This window comes from Cryptomeria japonica, chromosome 5 (genome assembly GCF_030272615.1).
Source record: "Cryptomeria japonica chromosome 5, Sugi_1.0, whole genome shotgun sequence".
Classification (NCBI taxonomy): Eukaryota; Viridiplantae; Streptophyta; class Pinopsida; order Cupressales; family Cupressaceae; genus Cryptomeria; species Cryptomeria japonica.
In genome coordinates, this window is record NC_081409.1 from 192,274,283 (window position 1) to 192,289,348 (window position 15,066).

Sequence of the window (15,066 nt, forward strand, 5' to 3'; positions counted from 1 at the left end):
TTCGCATTCAAAATCATCATGAACAAGTTAACACTAAAATCCTTGCTTAACTTACTTTCTGAAAATGAATATTTATTTTGCATCTAGATCGGTTTTAATCAATTTTTATCTCCTTCTTGCCTTAATGTATATTAACTAAATGTTGATAAAATGTCTCAATCTTGTTGTTACTATTTTAAATTTAAATATTATTTTTCAATTTGTAATTATCTTTTAATTTTCATGAAAATTGTTAAATGCAATTGTGACAATTTGTAAGATATTTTTTATTGTCAAAATAGTAAAAGCATGAAAAAGAGAATGTTAAATGAAAGCTTGGATAAGATAAGGAAGATCTTTTGAAAACGTGGATAAAATCACAAGTTGAAAGATAAAGTTTTCTATTTTTTTTTATTGGTGCCTAAATGGTTTTAGAAACCATTTGTGATTTATGGTTTCTCTCATGCCTATCTATTTAGTTCTTGAGTTGAAGGAAACATATGTTATTCAAAGGTTGTTGAAGCATAAAAGTGTTGCAACGATTCAAAGGGAGAAGTTGCACTGATGCAACTCATTTATAGGATTATTAAGTCTTTGATCTCTTCAAGTGTGGAGTTTTTTCCCGAAAGAGTTTCTCTATAAAGATTAGAAAGAGAAAAGAAAACAATAACAGAAACAGAAAAGAAATAAGAAGAGACAACACATGATTTATCTTGGTTCGGCAATTGCGTACATCCACACTCAAAGCAGGGAATAACTTCTATTAATCAACTCCAATATATGGGCTGCACATAGCCATTATATAATCATATTCAGCTATGGAATGAACAGTTGGGAGAACGCGAAGGGTCATGTGACTGTTGAACTTCACATTCCCAACAATCTCCCCCGTGAAGGTCAACTGGCACAACCATGCACTAGCATCCCTGCTTCTATTTTTGAAATTCACATTAAAACCAACTTGCTAGATTTTAGCTTCGTGAACTCTTGTTCACATATGCTTTGAATCAGCCTTTTCCAAATCAAAGTAGAGTTAAAAACTCTATCAGGCACAAACTCACCCATTATGCCAAAAACCGAAACACCACTTTGTCCCAGTTTAAAATACATTTCTTCATCACCATCACCTGAACTCCCCCGTAACAGAATATCTACCTATTCACAATTATTGGATTCTAATATCCAAACATAAAACTCAGACCTTACAAGGAACAAAACAATGGCATTATTTTCATCATCAAATAACTCCATCAGATTGTTATCACGAGTTCGAGTTCTCTCACCCTCAGGTTGTTCATTATCGACGTTGGCACTATCATCCACATCCATCCAATCAGGTTGGTGGATGTCAATGCATTCTAGTCGAGATAAAACATCTCCTCCTCCATTAGAATAAGCATTAACAGACTCAATAACATTTTAATTCACTTAATGTGATGCCTGAAACTGCTTGGAGCAATGCCCATTGTCCTCTGCTCCTGTCAATGGTCGCTTTCGCTTCAAACTAGAAAACTGACTTTTATCATTTACTATGTCATCTAAATCCATAGGTTCATAGGCTTCTCTGAAATTATCTGCACAAAGGTTGTCATCATTATGGGAGTGCGTCTTTATTTTCGCCAAGGCCATGCCATCCACAGAGCTCTCCGAAGCCAAAATTTCTCCCAAGCCTCCTTGCCCTGCTATCTCACTCCATCTGCACCCTCCTCATCCTGGGAGTCAACAACAGATTCAGCTTGGGTCTCCAATGGCATACACTCTTCCTCCCACAATCTCTTGAGTTCATCCTCTTCAACAACAACCACTTTTTCAACATCTTTCAACTTAGAAATTCCAGCGTCTATACAGGGACTATATGGCGTTCAACTTTCACCACACGAATGCCAACAACTTCCTGACCATTAACAGTTTGGCCAATAAGTGCCAAGGCTGGCTCAAGGGGAGAGCAAATAAGAATCCCAACATCCTTTTCCTTTGCTGGATTCTCCTCTTCAACTGAGTCCCCCTCTTTCTTGCAGCCATCCCACCAATGTACGCGGCGCTTGAAGCATAGTTTTATATGGAACGTAAAACTGCCATAGAAGTTATAAGTTTTACCTTCTCCTTCTTCCTCCATCTTTGCTCAAGCCAACATGGCTCTGATACCAATTGTAAAGATTAGAAAGAGCAGAGAAAACAATAACAGAAACAGAAAAGCAATAAGAAGAGACAACACATGATTTATCGTGGTTTGGCAATTGCCTACATCCACACTCAAAGCAGGGAATAACTTCTATTAATCAACTCCAATACATGGGCTGCACACAGCCATTATATAATCATATTCAGATATGAAATGAACAGTTGGAAGAACGCGAAGGGTCATGCGACCGTTGGACTTCACATTCCCAACATTCTCCACATAATTCTCGAATTATGACTTGCATTTATTTGTTATCTATTTCTATCTATGATATTGCTGTTTGTTTATTTGTATGTGTAAAATTACCAACATAATCTCAGTGAAAAGTTTTATCCTAAAAACCAATATCATAGACTCATGATTTCATCACTTGACATACTCTAAAACTAATTTTTAATTAATTTTATTTTTGATATTTTCTTAAGTTTTGTACCCTGGTTTCTTCATCCCAACCATATCTCTTAATAACCTCTCTTTTCCTCATCGCATCCTCCATGAATTCATTTTTTATGAGTGAGAGAGTCTCCGCTTATCTTATCAAATTGGTGTTTAAAATCATTTACCCATGGATCTCCATTTATCAAATTGTTCTCTTTAGTGAAATGTTGAGTGAGGGTGTGTATTAATGCCAAGTCTTTATCCTTAAATGTCTCAACTATATCAGAGATATTTTTCCATCTACTCGGAACATTCTTTCACTCTATCTCTTTCAACAATCAACTGTATCTCCCATTTCTTTAGCGTCAAGATGTCTTCTGTAGAGGAAATCTTATCTTTGAGCAGACATTTATCATCCAATTTTTAAGTGGCTATCTTTCTCTTCAATTCTATACTGATCTGATCCATTCCTCTTTCACAATTATCTCTCAATTTCTTTATTCGCCACTACTATGCAGCTTCTTTGTATCTTCAAACAAATACCTTTATAAATTCTTCTCTTTTATTGATAAGAATATCAATCCAGTCATCAAATATATCTTCTTTTCACTTTATTCTTTCTATTAAATTTGATTTTTCTTTTGAAATGATGACAAGGTTAGGAGGCAGTTCTATTAAATGACTACTAGGTTGAACAAATATCTTAATAAATTCTCATAACTGTACTATTTTCTTTTTCAATTCCTTCTTTCTCTTATTATCTTTTATCAACCTAGCAGTGGTTTGTCAGCATTCTCCCTTAATTCCACTATTTCTCAATTTATAGAAGCATGGCCAAGCTGTATCATAGTGACTTGATAAGCTTTTGTTGTTATTTCACCCATTACATTCTTGCCTACGGGAGAGGTGATTTCAATATATTTTGTTCCAATAATATTTCTCATGAAGGAATATTGATTCTTGACTTCGACTTTGGTCTTTGGAGTGTCTAACTCTTGTATTAGATTTTTTGAAATCTAATGGAACTAGTTGCACTTACATGGGAGGTTGTAGTTTTCGGGCTAACCAGTCTTGAACATCCCTTGTGGATTTTGGATATCTTGACACCTTTTTCTATTGTTCTGAAACCTTAGGCTCATCCTCTTTCTATTATTCTGTAGCAACTGGTTTCCTATCCTCTCTTAGATCTAACAGATTTTTAATTTCAACCATTTCATCATGTTTACATTGTGACCCAAGTTCAATATCCTCTCGTTGTTTAAATCATTCATCTAAATTATTTTTCTTTTCTCATTGTAGTTTTGGTCTAAGTTGAATTTCCTGTTTAGTATGAACTTATTTTACAATGGGAAGTTCAAGAGCGACTGTCTTCACTATATCTTCAACCTCTTATCTGAGTGATTTTGATTCTTCTTTGTCTTTTTCTCCTATCAAGGGTGTACAAGATATTGGACTCTCTAGATACTCTGCTAATGAAATTTCCCTTGGTGGTGCTTGTTAGTTCCTGCCCGCAGGAAACTATAGTGGAGGCTCTGTGTTTATCTAGTGATTAAACATTTCCCTTGCAGTCAATCACAAGTCAGTTTCAACTATTGCTAATATATATTGTGGAGATTTGAGACTTGAAAAAGCTCACAAATTAACTAAGAAAAAACTTGGTGGTCTGCTATTGGTCTTTGCAGAATGTCAGAGACAAAAATGCGAGTTTCTATACGAGAGAACGTACGAGATACAATGTCTTTGTCAGCAATTGCCGGCGCTATTAATATGTCAGACAAGTAAGAACAATAGATTAAAGCGATGTTTTCTTCAAGTGTAGAGTATGCCCATCTGGCTTGAGATGAACAGTTGGCGATTGAATTTTTTCATGCAAAGTGAGAGGTGGCAACGCTCTTTAGATGGAAAAAGTGTCTTTATCATCTAATATTTTTCAAGCTAGTCTTCATATCCTGCGACTGAGTTTAGCAACCATGACAACTCTTTCTATTTCTTCAGCTATAGTAGAACCATGAGCAAACAAGCAGATATATTTTAAATGGCGTGTCAATCCATTTGAATAATTATGATGGGGAGGCATTGGTGCAGAGCACATCCCGTGAGGACTAATTCATTATCGCACCATCAATGAATTTATCTTCACTATTGTAGGTTGGAATCTGTATTTAGTTATCCTCTTGCAATAGTGGGATTTTTGCTCCGTTTACATTGAAAACGCATGGCAGATGCACGCGAGCTCAAGGAAAGAGGCACCCGAATTATTTGCCAAGCTACCATAGCCCAAGGAGCACCCTTAAACGGTGATTAAATAAAACTTTAACAACCAATAATTTTTAAGGTTTGTGTAATGTTTCCCATTACTTATTTTAATCACATAAACTACACAATTTTTAGGGTAAATATTGTGTGAACGTTTTTTATCTATCTGTTTCTTTTGGTCTCTCCTTGGTTTTAACAAAATGAAAAAAAAATACTAAAATGGTTGTACGATTGTTGCACAGCTCTATTTAGATCTTAAAGACCGTTTCAAAATTCGTGGATTGTAAAAAAACACTTCAAATTTACTTTTGTGATATCTTTATACATTGAAAGCATCCATATCATTACTCTTCTACATATGCAACTAGTTTGTGCAATTCACACAGACATTGTGAGAGGTGTTTATCATTGTTGTTCTGTTTTTATTTCTTTTTATAAATTTTAATATTTCTGTATTTTTATCATTGCTGTTCCTAAAGATTAGGAATACGTATTGGCTTTCCTATTTTTAAAAAATACATGCTTATTTGTCTGTATATTTAATTCTTTTATAAGATTTTCATATATCTTTCATGCAGAACATTGAGGATTGGATTGCTTTTATTTTGAAGATTAATACAGATTATTGTTTTGGTGTTGTCTGACATGTAGACGGTCAAGATACTCTACGATCTTAGGAACCTTTCTTCTTACCTTGTTGTCTTGAAGGGTCATACGGGTATGATAAAGGTGATATGGTTTTGATCATATCGATGATTTATGGCCATGGCTGCATCAACACATAAATATCTTTAACCGAGAAATCATGAAGCTAATATTTTGTGATGTTAATATGCTTGAGATAATATTTCTCAGCTATTATCATGTAAGATCAAAGACATTTTAAATGCAAAAAAAAATTGTTTGCAACATTATTGCCTTTGATCACGCAACCATTGAAGTAGAGTGATATTTTGATATTTTCTCCTCTTCTCGATAAAATGATAAGGACTAGAGTGAGCTTGATCTGCTTAGCACTTTAAAAAAAGTTCTGGTTTTTGGGGAAGTTTCTAAACCATATTTTTCTTGCATATGAGAACAAATATTGATAGGATAACTTGCCCCATGTTTTTAGGCTCTTAGGGCCTCTAGGTAAGTTGAAATTTAACTATTGTAATTAGGGTGAAAGAAAGATGTTCTATAGGCTCTTGGCATCATATATAAATATATAAAAGCTTCGTACTACCAATATATGAATTATTGGTGAATAATTTTAATTTTAAATTTTTAGTTAATCCCCTGCTCTATCGCCTTCTTGCATGTCAATTTAAATTTACATTTTTTTGAGCAACATTGCCACTTTATTTCAGTGCTACTCAACAAGTTATATATGTTAGCTTGGCCTAAAAACAATGAGTCAATATTTCATTTCACATTTTATTTGTATTAAATGAGAATCACTTCTGCAATTTGCTTCTTCTTTTATTACATATTCAGTTTTCAATGACACACTACCAAAAAAAAATTGTTTTGATGATTTAATACTTTTCAATGTAAGTGAATACCACACTTTTCTTTGAGATTTGAATGTGAACGTTGTTCGAGTCAGATTCTTGTAGTGATGGAAGTACATTTAAGATACTATTTATTTTGCCTTTTTCATAGTAAAAGAGATTACAGATGAACTCAAGAAAATCAAATGTTAATTATTTTTGGTATCAGAAAGTTTATTAAGTTCAGCAGATACAGGTATAACAAGCTCTGAGCTTCTATAAGTGACCTCATCAACAAGCTGAGTTTTTCTTACAAGTCTTTTGAACAAAACAAAACAAATTCATGACCATTCTCGCACAAGAAGTTGAGTTATTCTTAAAAGTCTTTTTTCAACAAAACGAAAACACATGACTGTTCTTGCAATCCTTGGCAGGAACTTCGTTGTGCTGCAGCTCTTGTTTTGATACTAGTTCTTTATCTTGAACTGGTTGGTTATCAATTATCCCAAGAAAATCATTATTAATTTGACATTGGTCTTCAACTACCTCATTAGAAATATCATTCACATCTTATATTTTTGGATTTTCACTAGTATGCTCTTCTCTTTGTTATTTTGAGCTAACAAAGGGAACATCATTTTGCTTTATTGGATTACTTTTGCTCATCATTGTCTAAATGTATTTCATGACATCCTTAGGTGCTTTTATGTCTCGAGGATTGTCTTATACTTTAAGGTCATTGTAATTCTTGATTTTCCTCTTCCTCTAGAGATCTTGGATAAAGAGGAGGCAGACTCAATTTTCATTATTCTCTCCTTGTATTATTTTACCGTTTTATTCTCTCCCTCTCTTAGTATCTTTTCTAGAGTAATATATTCATCTTTGCTACTCGTTTCTTGTGGCATCTATCCTAATATTCCAACCATTAAGGTTGGCTCAACTAATGGAAAAAAATAAAAAAATAAAAAAATAAAACTAGCTACTGGTTGATAAACCTTGCATTATTTTTTTTCGAAACTTTATGGCCTACATTGTTGATTGGCCTATCATAGTCTCCATTTAAGCGACAAGTATATATTAGGAATATGTAGAGCACATGGTAATACTTTTAGGTCCTCTAATTATATTGACTGGGAGGGATATTGTTGATTGATTAGGTTATCCTTGTTGCACTAAATTACTGATTACCTTACTCAAAATTTCATCATCTTTCTCCAACTTTGTTGAATCTACTTGTTTAGCTTTCATAAATTTTCTTTTCATTGCTTTGAAATCATTATAATTAGGTTGTTCTATAGTCTTATGTTTTATTTTATTACCAGTAATAGCATATGTGATTGTTGTTACTTTTTACTTAGATGCTATTATATAATTTTCTAGCCATTCTTGACTAGCATCTTTGATTGGTTTCATTATTTCATCAATGAAAGTTACTTTGGGTTTTACAATATTAGGGTATGGTATTAGTTGTTCTTTAATATTTTTCACAACACATGTTATATTTAATCTATGTTTTCATCATTTTCTCTCACTTGAGGAGGTACATTATATGACCCAAGTTTTTTCATCCTTGCCAAAGTATATATGCGATACATCCTTGCCCTTATTTCATCATCTGCATAATCACTCTAAAAGTCTTCAATATGAGACCTTGGTGTACAAAATTATCAATAGTACAATGCTATAAACAAACATTTTCTAGTCTAACTAAGTTCTTCTTAACAATATGATGATATCAATTATGTCTTATTGAAAAATCCTTCTTATGTAAAATCTTGGAAAATTTAGATATAGCTTTCTGATTTGTGTTATCATCTACCTAGGCTATGTACATTTTCCTTTTATGTTTCTCCATATTTTTTATGACTTCATTGAATACTTTACCCTGTTGAATCTACTCATGAATGTGTATGCAAGAATTTTGAAGGTTTGAGCAATGCACTATGTCGTTAGGTCTACATATACCATGCATTGATTTACCATGACCCTTTGGTTTGTATCATAGTAAAACATATGATTGATCATTAGATCTAGAGCATTCATGGCCTATGGGAATCTAACAATTAAATGTATGTTGTCTGCCACTACATTCTTGTCTTAATATTTATCATTTGGGGTAGTAACCTTGGTAATAAATTTTTTCTATGTCAAAGTGTCCTAGGTGGTTGTCAGTGAATTTTCATACTTATCTCCAATCTATGGATGAGAAAGAGATCTAGATAATTCTTTCCTCATTTCTCTATGCCTTTTAACAAGGATTGCAAACAATTCACACAAAACAAAATGCACTTCGATCAATGTCAACAATATATAATTGAACTCTACCCTTAATATTTAATCTCTCTTTCTAAAGAGCTAATTGTTGGCAATATGTTGGATTTGCTAAGTGTTGTCATTGATGTCAACACTGTATCCCAGTTGGATATGGTTCTGCTATCCTTGTTGGACCTATCCCGATCAGACGATGTTTGTCTTGGTTTTGGATGTGATTTTGATTCGGTATGATCAAATCCTTGGATTCAGTTTTGGATGGTTATTCAAGTTGGCCACATGCTTATAATATTCAGTTGGTTCATGATTTGGTACTCCAGAAGCTATCACTTATGTTTTGGGTCAATATTTCTTGGTATCGGTTAGCTTTACTGGTTGGTGATATTTTATGATATGGTTAAGTGATTTTTGTTTGGCTTATGGAAATGGTTTCTTATCATGCTGAAGGTGTTCTTGATCATGTTGTAATTGTTTGGTGGCTTCGTATTGGTTGGTGTGCTGATATGATGGTCCTATTTGGATCCGGTTAGATATTATGTGTTATTATATTAAGGGTTTCTACCAGTTGGTGAAACGTATTGAGGATTGGTCTTAGCGTGATTTGCGACGGATATAATTGTTTGGGAATTTGAATTAGGTCCATGCTATGTAATGTAAATCATAATATTGGTCCGGTGATATCATGTGATATAATTTTTGTAATTATGGGCTCATAGGTTTAGGGTTTAGCCCACCTTATCAATAAGGTTGATGATTTATATTTATAGGTGACTTATTCATGTAATTTGGATATGAATGACATTGATGGTTATGTCTGCATTATCAAAGAAAGGTTTATGTGCGAACAATGATATATTATTCAGCGAAAGGTTGTGAAGGATTTGATGTTGCAGGCTAGACATCTGTGCTTAACCGGAACTGTATCAGGCATTAGGATATGCTACTTCCACAGTTCATTCTTTCTAGATTGTAGTCCAATGTTTTTGTAAGTCATTGAAACTTCCCTTTTGTGATGAGCAATGCGCTCTAGGTGGTTGGCAAGATTGCAAGTGTAGTCCCCATTTTAATTATTTCACATACTACTGCAGAAGTATTATCTGATTGTGGGTAGGGTTTCCCACTGTTGTTTTTCCCTTTACCGGGTTTTCCATGTGAAAATATTGGTGTTGTGTGTATTGTGCTTTCATGTTTTATCTTTCATTGTGTTGGTTTCTTTGTGCTCCGGTATAAAGTGTATAATATGCATTAATTATTATACTTGTGAGAAAATTAATTCACCCCCCGCCCCCTCTCAGTTTTTTCTCAATATTAGAGCTGTCTAACACTAACAATTGACAAAAATAACAAAAAGACAAAGGAATAGAAAAATTCTTAATGCTAGAAAATAAAGAAAAAAATGACTAACTCTTATTATATGCATAAATCAATAGAAAGAGATCTCAATAGAGAATAATCACCTATTAATGAGATTAATTGATTGTAGTAAATAAAGGATTGATGCACACTTAGCTAGCGCCTTGCAATACAAACTTGTCAAGGCTTGCACAAAGGTAAAACCCTTCATGCTACCTTCACAATAAAATACAAATAAGAGCATATCATTTCTTTTCTGTGGATCCATATGACACTAAAAAATTAGCATTACACCAACAAGAAACCTTCTATTTATTTTTAGTCCTTGAATAAAACAAATTCTACCAAGTTCATCATTCCAATGCTTTGACTTAATAATAGAATGAACACCTTTAGAGGAGACATGTCCCCATGATAACCTAGGATAAATGAAATAGATCCACATTGATTAGATCATTCACGGAAAATAATTGTATCATATCCCTAATGTTTAATAAATACTTATCAAAAATAAAATTGAACTTCTTTTTTACCCTAAGTAATGACACTCCAAAAATATTTCACTAATAATTATTTTTAATAAAATATTAGAACAAACGTGGTTAAATTGACTAACACTCTTGAGGTGGTTTTCACTATTTGATGTTCTACTATTATTCCTATTGAGGTGGTCTCTAGAGCATAGTTTTCTTCTAGAGGTTCTATGGAGGTGGACTCTTTGATGGGGAACACCATGGCTGCACCTATAGAGGCGGCTCTAGAAGTAGATATGCAAGGGTCTTGACTCTGAGATGGCAATTATAGTTTAGAAGGTATTTTTTCATTAAAGGTCCTATAGAGGTGGATGCTATGGTACAATATGTTGTCATTGAGCCTATAGAGGTGGCCTCAACAACAAAGTATACATAGTATTCAACTCTAATATGGTAGTTTGTAGCTAGAAGCATTTTTTCAATTAGAAGGTCAATGTGCAAGGTCTTCTCAACCCAAGATTTTAACTCACATCCTTTCCTCCAAGGTGTAATCTGTTACCTTCTTCACTCTAAATATCCTCTCTTTTTCTTGGCTTTGTTTCAACTGATTGCTACTTTTTTCTCTATTGTTGTTTGGCAATATTGGGCCATATTCAGGTAGGTTTGGCTCTTATTTCTTTTGTTTCAGGGTCCACTATTATCTTCTTCCTTGGCTAGGCATGTTACATCTCAAGGTGTTGTTCAGGGTTTCAAGGTTCCTTTCAAAACTCATTGGTTTCAAATGACAATTAGTTCTTCTTTGTTATGTTATGTGGTCCATGGTTGTGTTTGATATAATGCAAGGAGTTTATTCTTCCCTTGTATCAAGGTATCATTTGGGCTCTTGCTAGTTTAGGGTTATGGGGTCCTTGTCTAAGGCCAAAATAAAGTAAGAATGCAATCCTTATCTTTGGTCAGGAACCTTAGTTTCCCAACAATTCTAGCTTCAACCGAATGCAAGTTTGGCTAGTCCCAATACTGGTGAGATTCATTCCTATCACCTTATGGTGGTTTTTCTTTTTTCCTTAATGATTATTATGTAATCAGATTCAAAATAAAAATACATATTTATTTAATGTGTGACAAATAGTGGAAATGTTGAATGTTTCTTTTTCTAAGAGAATGATAACTTTATATATAAACAACAATAGCAGCTTCCACGAGGCTTAATATAATTGCATAATGTCTTTCAATGTAATAAAATAATAATCTTAAATTCTTATATGACATTAAAAAATAAACTAAGATAAATATCTTGGAAAAATCTAGCTAAAAAATATCAAGAGAATGAGAATGATCTATTAAGTATATATAGACACATAAGTTTTATTGTCTCTACATTGTTTAAAACTATATTTTATTAATTATTTAAAGTTTATGTCTCCACTCGACTTGTATCCTTTAAGATTTTATGTAGTAACAAATTAAACAATTTAAAATTAAAAAATCAAAATATTTTATTTGTTAGAGTCATCAGCACTAAATGAAAATGAACTAACATTTAAATTTAAACTTAAAAAATTCATAGACCTCTTCATTGCATGCTACTTGTTTTGAAAATATTATGTTTATTATTAAATATTAATAGTTTGACATATAAATGATTGTCAAACTAATGGTGAAAAGTAAATTTTTTTGTTAATAGGCTCACTATACTATTATCAATGTAAATTGGCTCTCCATGTGAATCAATATTATTATTTACAATTCTTTACATTTTGATGAAAAATTATATTTTTCAATCATAACAAAATTCATTATATATAATTTCACCAAATTATATTTTACAAAATTAAAAAAATATAATGTAAAACTATACTATTCTATCTTATTTTGATCAACTCTGAAACAATAGAGTAAAATTTTACAACATTAAGAGTTCTACAATTTATTTCATCCCACAAAACATACAATCAATATCTAATTTTAAATATATATTTTTAATTTAAAAAGTAAATTAAAAAAATATAATGTAAAACTATACTATTCTATCTTATTTTGATCAACTCTGAAACAATAGAGTAAAATTTTACAACATTAAGAGTTTTACAATTTATTTCATCCCACAAAACATACAATCAATATCTAATTTTAAGTATATATTTTTAATTTAAAAATTTGTCCAAATAATAATGAATTAATATTTCTTCTTGGGGGCCTTTTCTTATATTGCCTCCCGTAATTGGAAATATTCTCACTGGAGCATAATCTATCATTTCCAATGATTGATGGAAAGATTTCCAATAATTTTTTTGATGTCCAAGAAAAGAGACATCCTTGTAATGGAATTACCTCAGATCAACACTGCCTGTTAGTTTTTCGAAGTCATTGTGTACAATTTTGCAAGAACACCAACGAGAGGAGAATTTATGTATGTTGCAGGTTCAAGCATACTAGATTCGGTCCTGAGGTCTTGAAAGCGGTCATATTTATCTGGTCCCCCAACTATTGCGCCAATTAGTGTGTTTGGATTGGAAGAATCTTTGGGAAACCAGTCCATGAAACCTTCAACGCATTCGATCTTCCCTGGTTGTTGATGAACGGAAACTATAGATGCTCCTCTGTGATGTGCCTGACTTGGATATTTGGAACCATATCCAACCATATATGAAATGCCCAAAGGATTCTTTCCTAATAAATAATCAATCTGCAAAGGGTATGTATGATTAGGATTCGTTATATTCCTATTCTCCAAAATACAAATACAAATACATGTAGTGTGCTTACTTGTAGCTTTGCAAAGCCCATAACATCGCTGGCTGTAAAGAGAGTGTTGCCGCATGACAATGTTTGCTTCTTAGCCGATAGTAAATCACTATATCTTGCCAACAAAAAAGCAGCACTGGTGACATATTGAGTGTTGGCGCCCTCTCTAATATAAAGCAAACCTCCTGTAACATACAAAAGAATTATACATCATTTTGATGGATTTCACTAGAAAAGGAAGGAACTGGTGAGCGGATTAGAGAGATATTCCTAACCTGGAGTGCTATAAGCAGAACGAATGGGACTGCCTGGAATAATTGAACATACAAAGCTTTCTGCACGACTTCTGTAGGCTGAGAATTGAGCTTCACCTTGAAAATATAACTGGTTGATGAAGTGCATAAGTTAGCTTTAAGGTAGAGTATGTTTAGTTTATATTTTTTTTGAAAATTTGCACAAATCAATCTATGCTTACGTCTGTTAGGAGCACTTGAATTCCAGCATATTTGAGGTCCCAGCTAAATTCGTTGACATATGCAGTTAGACCGTCGTGCTGGCTAATGTAGTTGGAATAATATGGGGATTTGGTAGCTCTGTATAGCCAAGATGCAGCCCAGAGAAGCTCGTCCTGAATTTATCATCCTGTCCTTGTTAAAACTGGAATGTCTAGTTACAAGTGCATATGTTAAAAGAAAAGAAAACCCAATTCTGCACTTACATTGTAGCCTGAAACAGAACAATAAAAGGGGCACTCTCCTGTGTAGGTGCGCTTGTATCGATCGGCAAAACTGAAGAGCTGAAGAGAAACATAAATGGCCCGTTAAAAAGAAGATGAATGTATAAGCTTTTCCCAAAACGGATTGATGAAACTTGTTAATTTTAGAGAGTTAGTTAACAGCTAGGTGTTAGTAAACATACCGATTTAGAACGTTGCAGGAGAAGGTATGAGTAACGAGGGTCTATGACTCTGAAAACAATGGAGGAGGCAGCCAAGGCTGCGGCCGTTTCTGCTGCAATTTCTGTTCCAGGGGTGTCTTTATCAATCTTGTAAAGACTTCGGGGAGTGTCCATATCTTCTGGACGCTCCCAACATTGATGGTCTGCCTCAGGATCTCCGACCTATTTCATGCATCAACCTCATTAGTTTTTCATGACTTTCAATAAATGCTGAGCATCTTAGTTTCTACGATAGCTGCTGTACCTGAACCCATAACAGATCTGGAGTTGCACTAGCCTTGAGAAAGTAGTCAGTGCCCCATCTAATAGCGTCTCTTGCATTCTCAATTTCTCCTGCAGCTTTCAACTCTTTCTCATAATCGAGTGTCCCCCAAGCGAGTGTGGTGATAGTGAATGCCATGGGAAGCCCATATTTTACATTATCGCCTGCATCGTAGTAACCCCCAACAAGATCAACCTGCAGTTGAGTTGCACACAACATTTTGTATAAAGTCAAGAGTGATACTATATATGATCCACTTCTATTTCTATCTCTAAACAAATTCACATCTATTTCTCTTTCTGCTAGTGCTTACATTTTGCCATTGCCCATCTGTGAGGCCAGAATCTCCTCTCCAGTTTACTCGCTGAGATTGTGGGAGTTTACCCGATCGTTGGGCCTCCAGGAAAAGAATAGACTTAGATAGCGCATCCCTGTAATCGAATTCTCCATGAACCACCTGCAACTCACCACAAAACAGCAACAAGACGACTGATAAAAGCGCTTCCATTGCCCTAGCCATATAAATTCCTCTTGCTTGGTTTGATATGCGATTTAGAATTTAGTGCTTTATTTATATCTCTCAAATTGTCTCTTTCTCTCTTTTGATTATCCAACGGACGCGACTGCATTTATAGCACTAAAGTCGGCTATGACATTAATGAACTTTGGTAATATATATTATTTCATTGCGTGATAATAATTTGTTTGATAAACAGATTTAATCAGACCGGCTGTGCA

At 33.7% G+C, this 15,066-nt stretch overlaps 1 protein-coding gene across 1 annotated transcript in view; it reads right to left on the reverse strand.

The window, feature by feature from the left end:
* Nucleotides 1–1,407: 1,407 nt before the first annotated feature.
* The window catches only part of LOC131043279 (endoglucanase 16-like), a 35,911-nt gene continuing 22,252 nt past the window's right edge, over nucleotides 1,408–15,066 (reverse strand). Inside the window, exons 2-10 of the mRNA XM_059220479.1 lie at nucleotides 14,642–14,785; nucleotides 14,311–14,523; nucleotides 14,028–14,228; nucleotides 13,828–13,905; nucleotides 13,585–13,737; nucleotides 13,385–13,493; nucleotides 13,131–13,294; nucleotides 12,740–13,050; nucleotides 1,408–1,675 (exon numbers count right to left, since the gene is read on the reverse strand). Of these exons, the coding sequence (XP_059076462.1) occupies nucleotides 1,408–1,675; nucleotides 12,740–13,050; nucleotides 13,131–13,294; nucleotides 13,385–13,493; nucleotides 13,585–13,737; nucleotides 13,828–13,905; nucleotides 14,028–14,228; nucleotides 14,311–14,523; nucleotides 14,642–14,785 (1,641 nt within the window). The remainder of the gene's footprint in view (nucleotides 1,676–12,739; nucleotides 13,051–13,130; nucleotides 13,295–13,384; nucleotides 13,494–13,584; nucleotides 13,738–13,827; nucleotides 13,906–14,027; nucleotides 14,229–14,310; nucleotides 14,524–14,641; nucleotides 14,786–15,066) is intronic.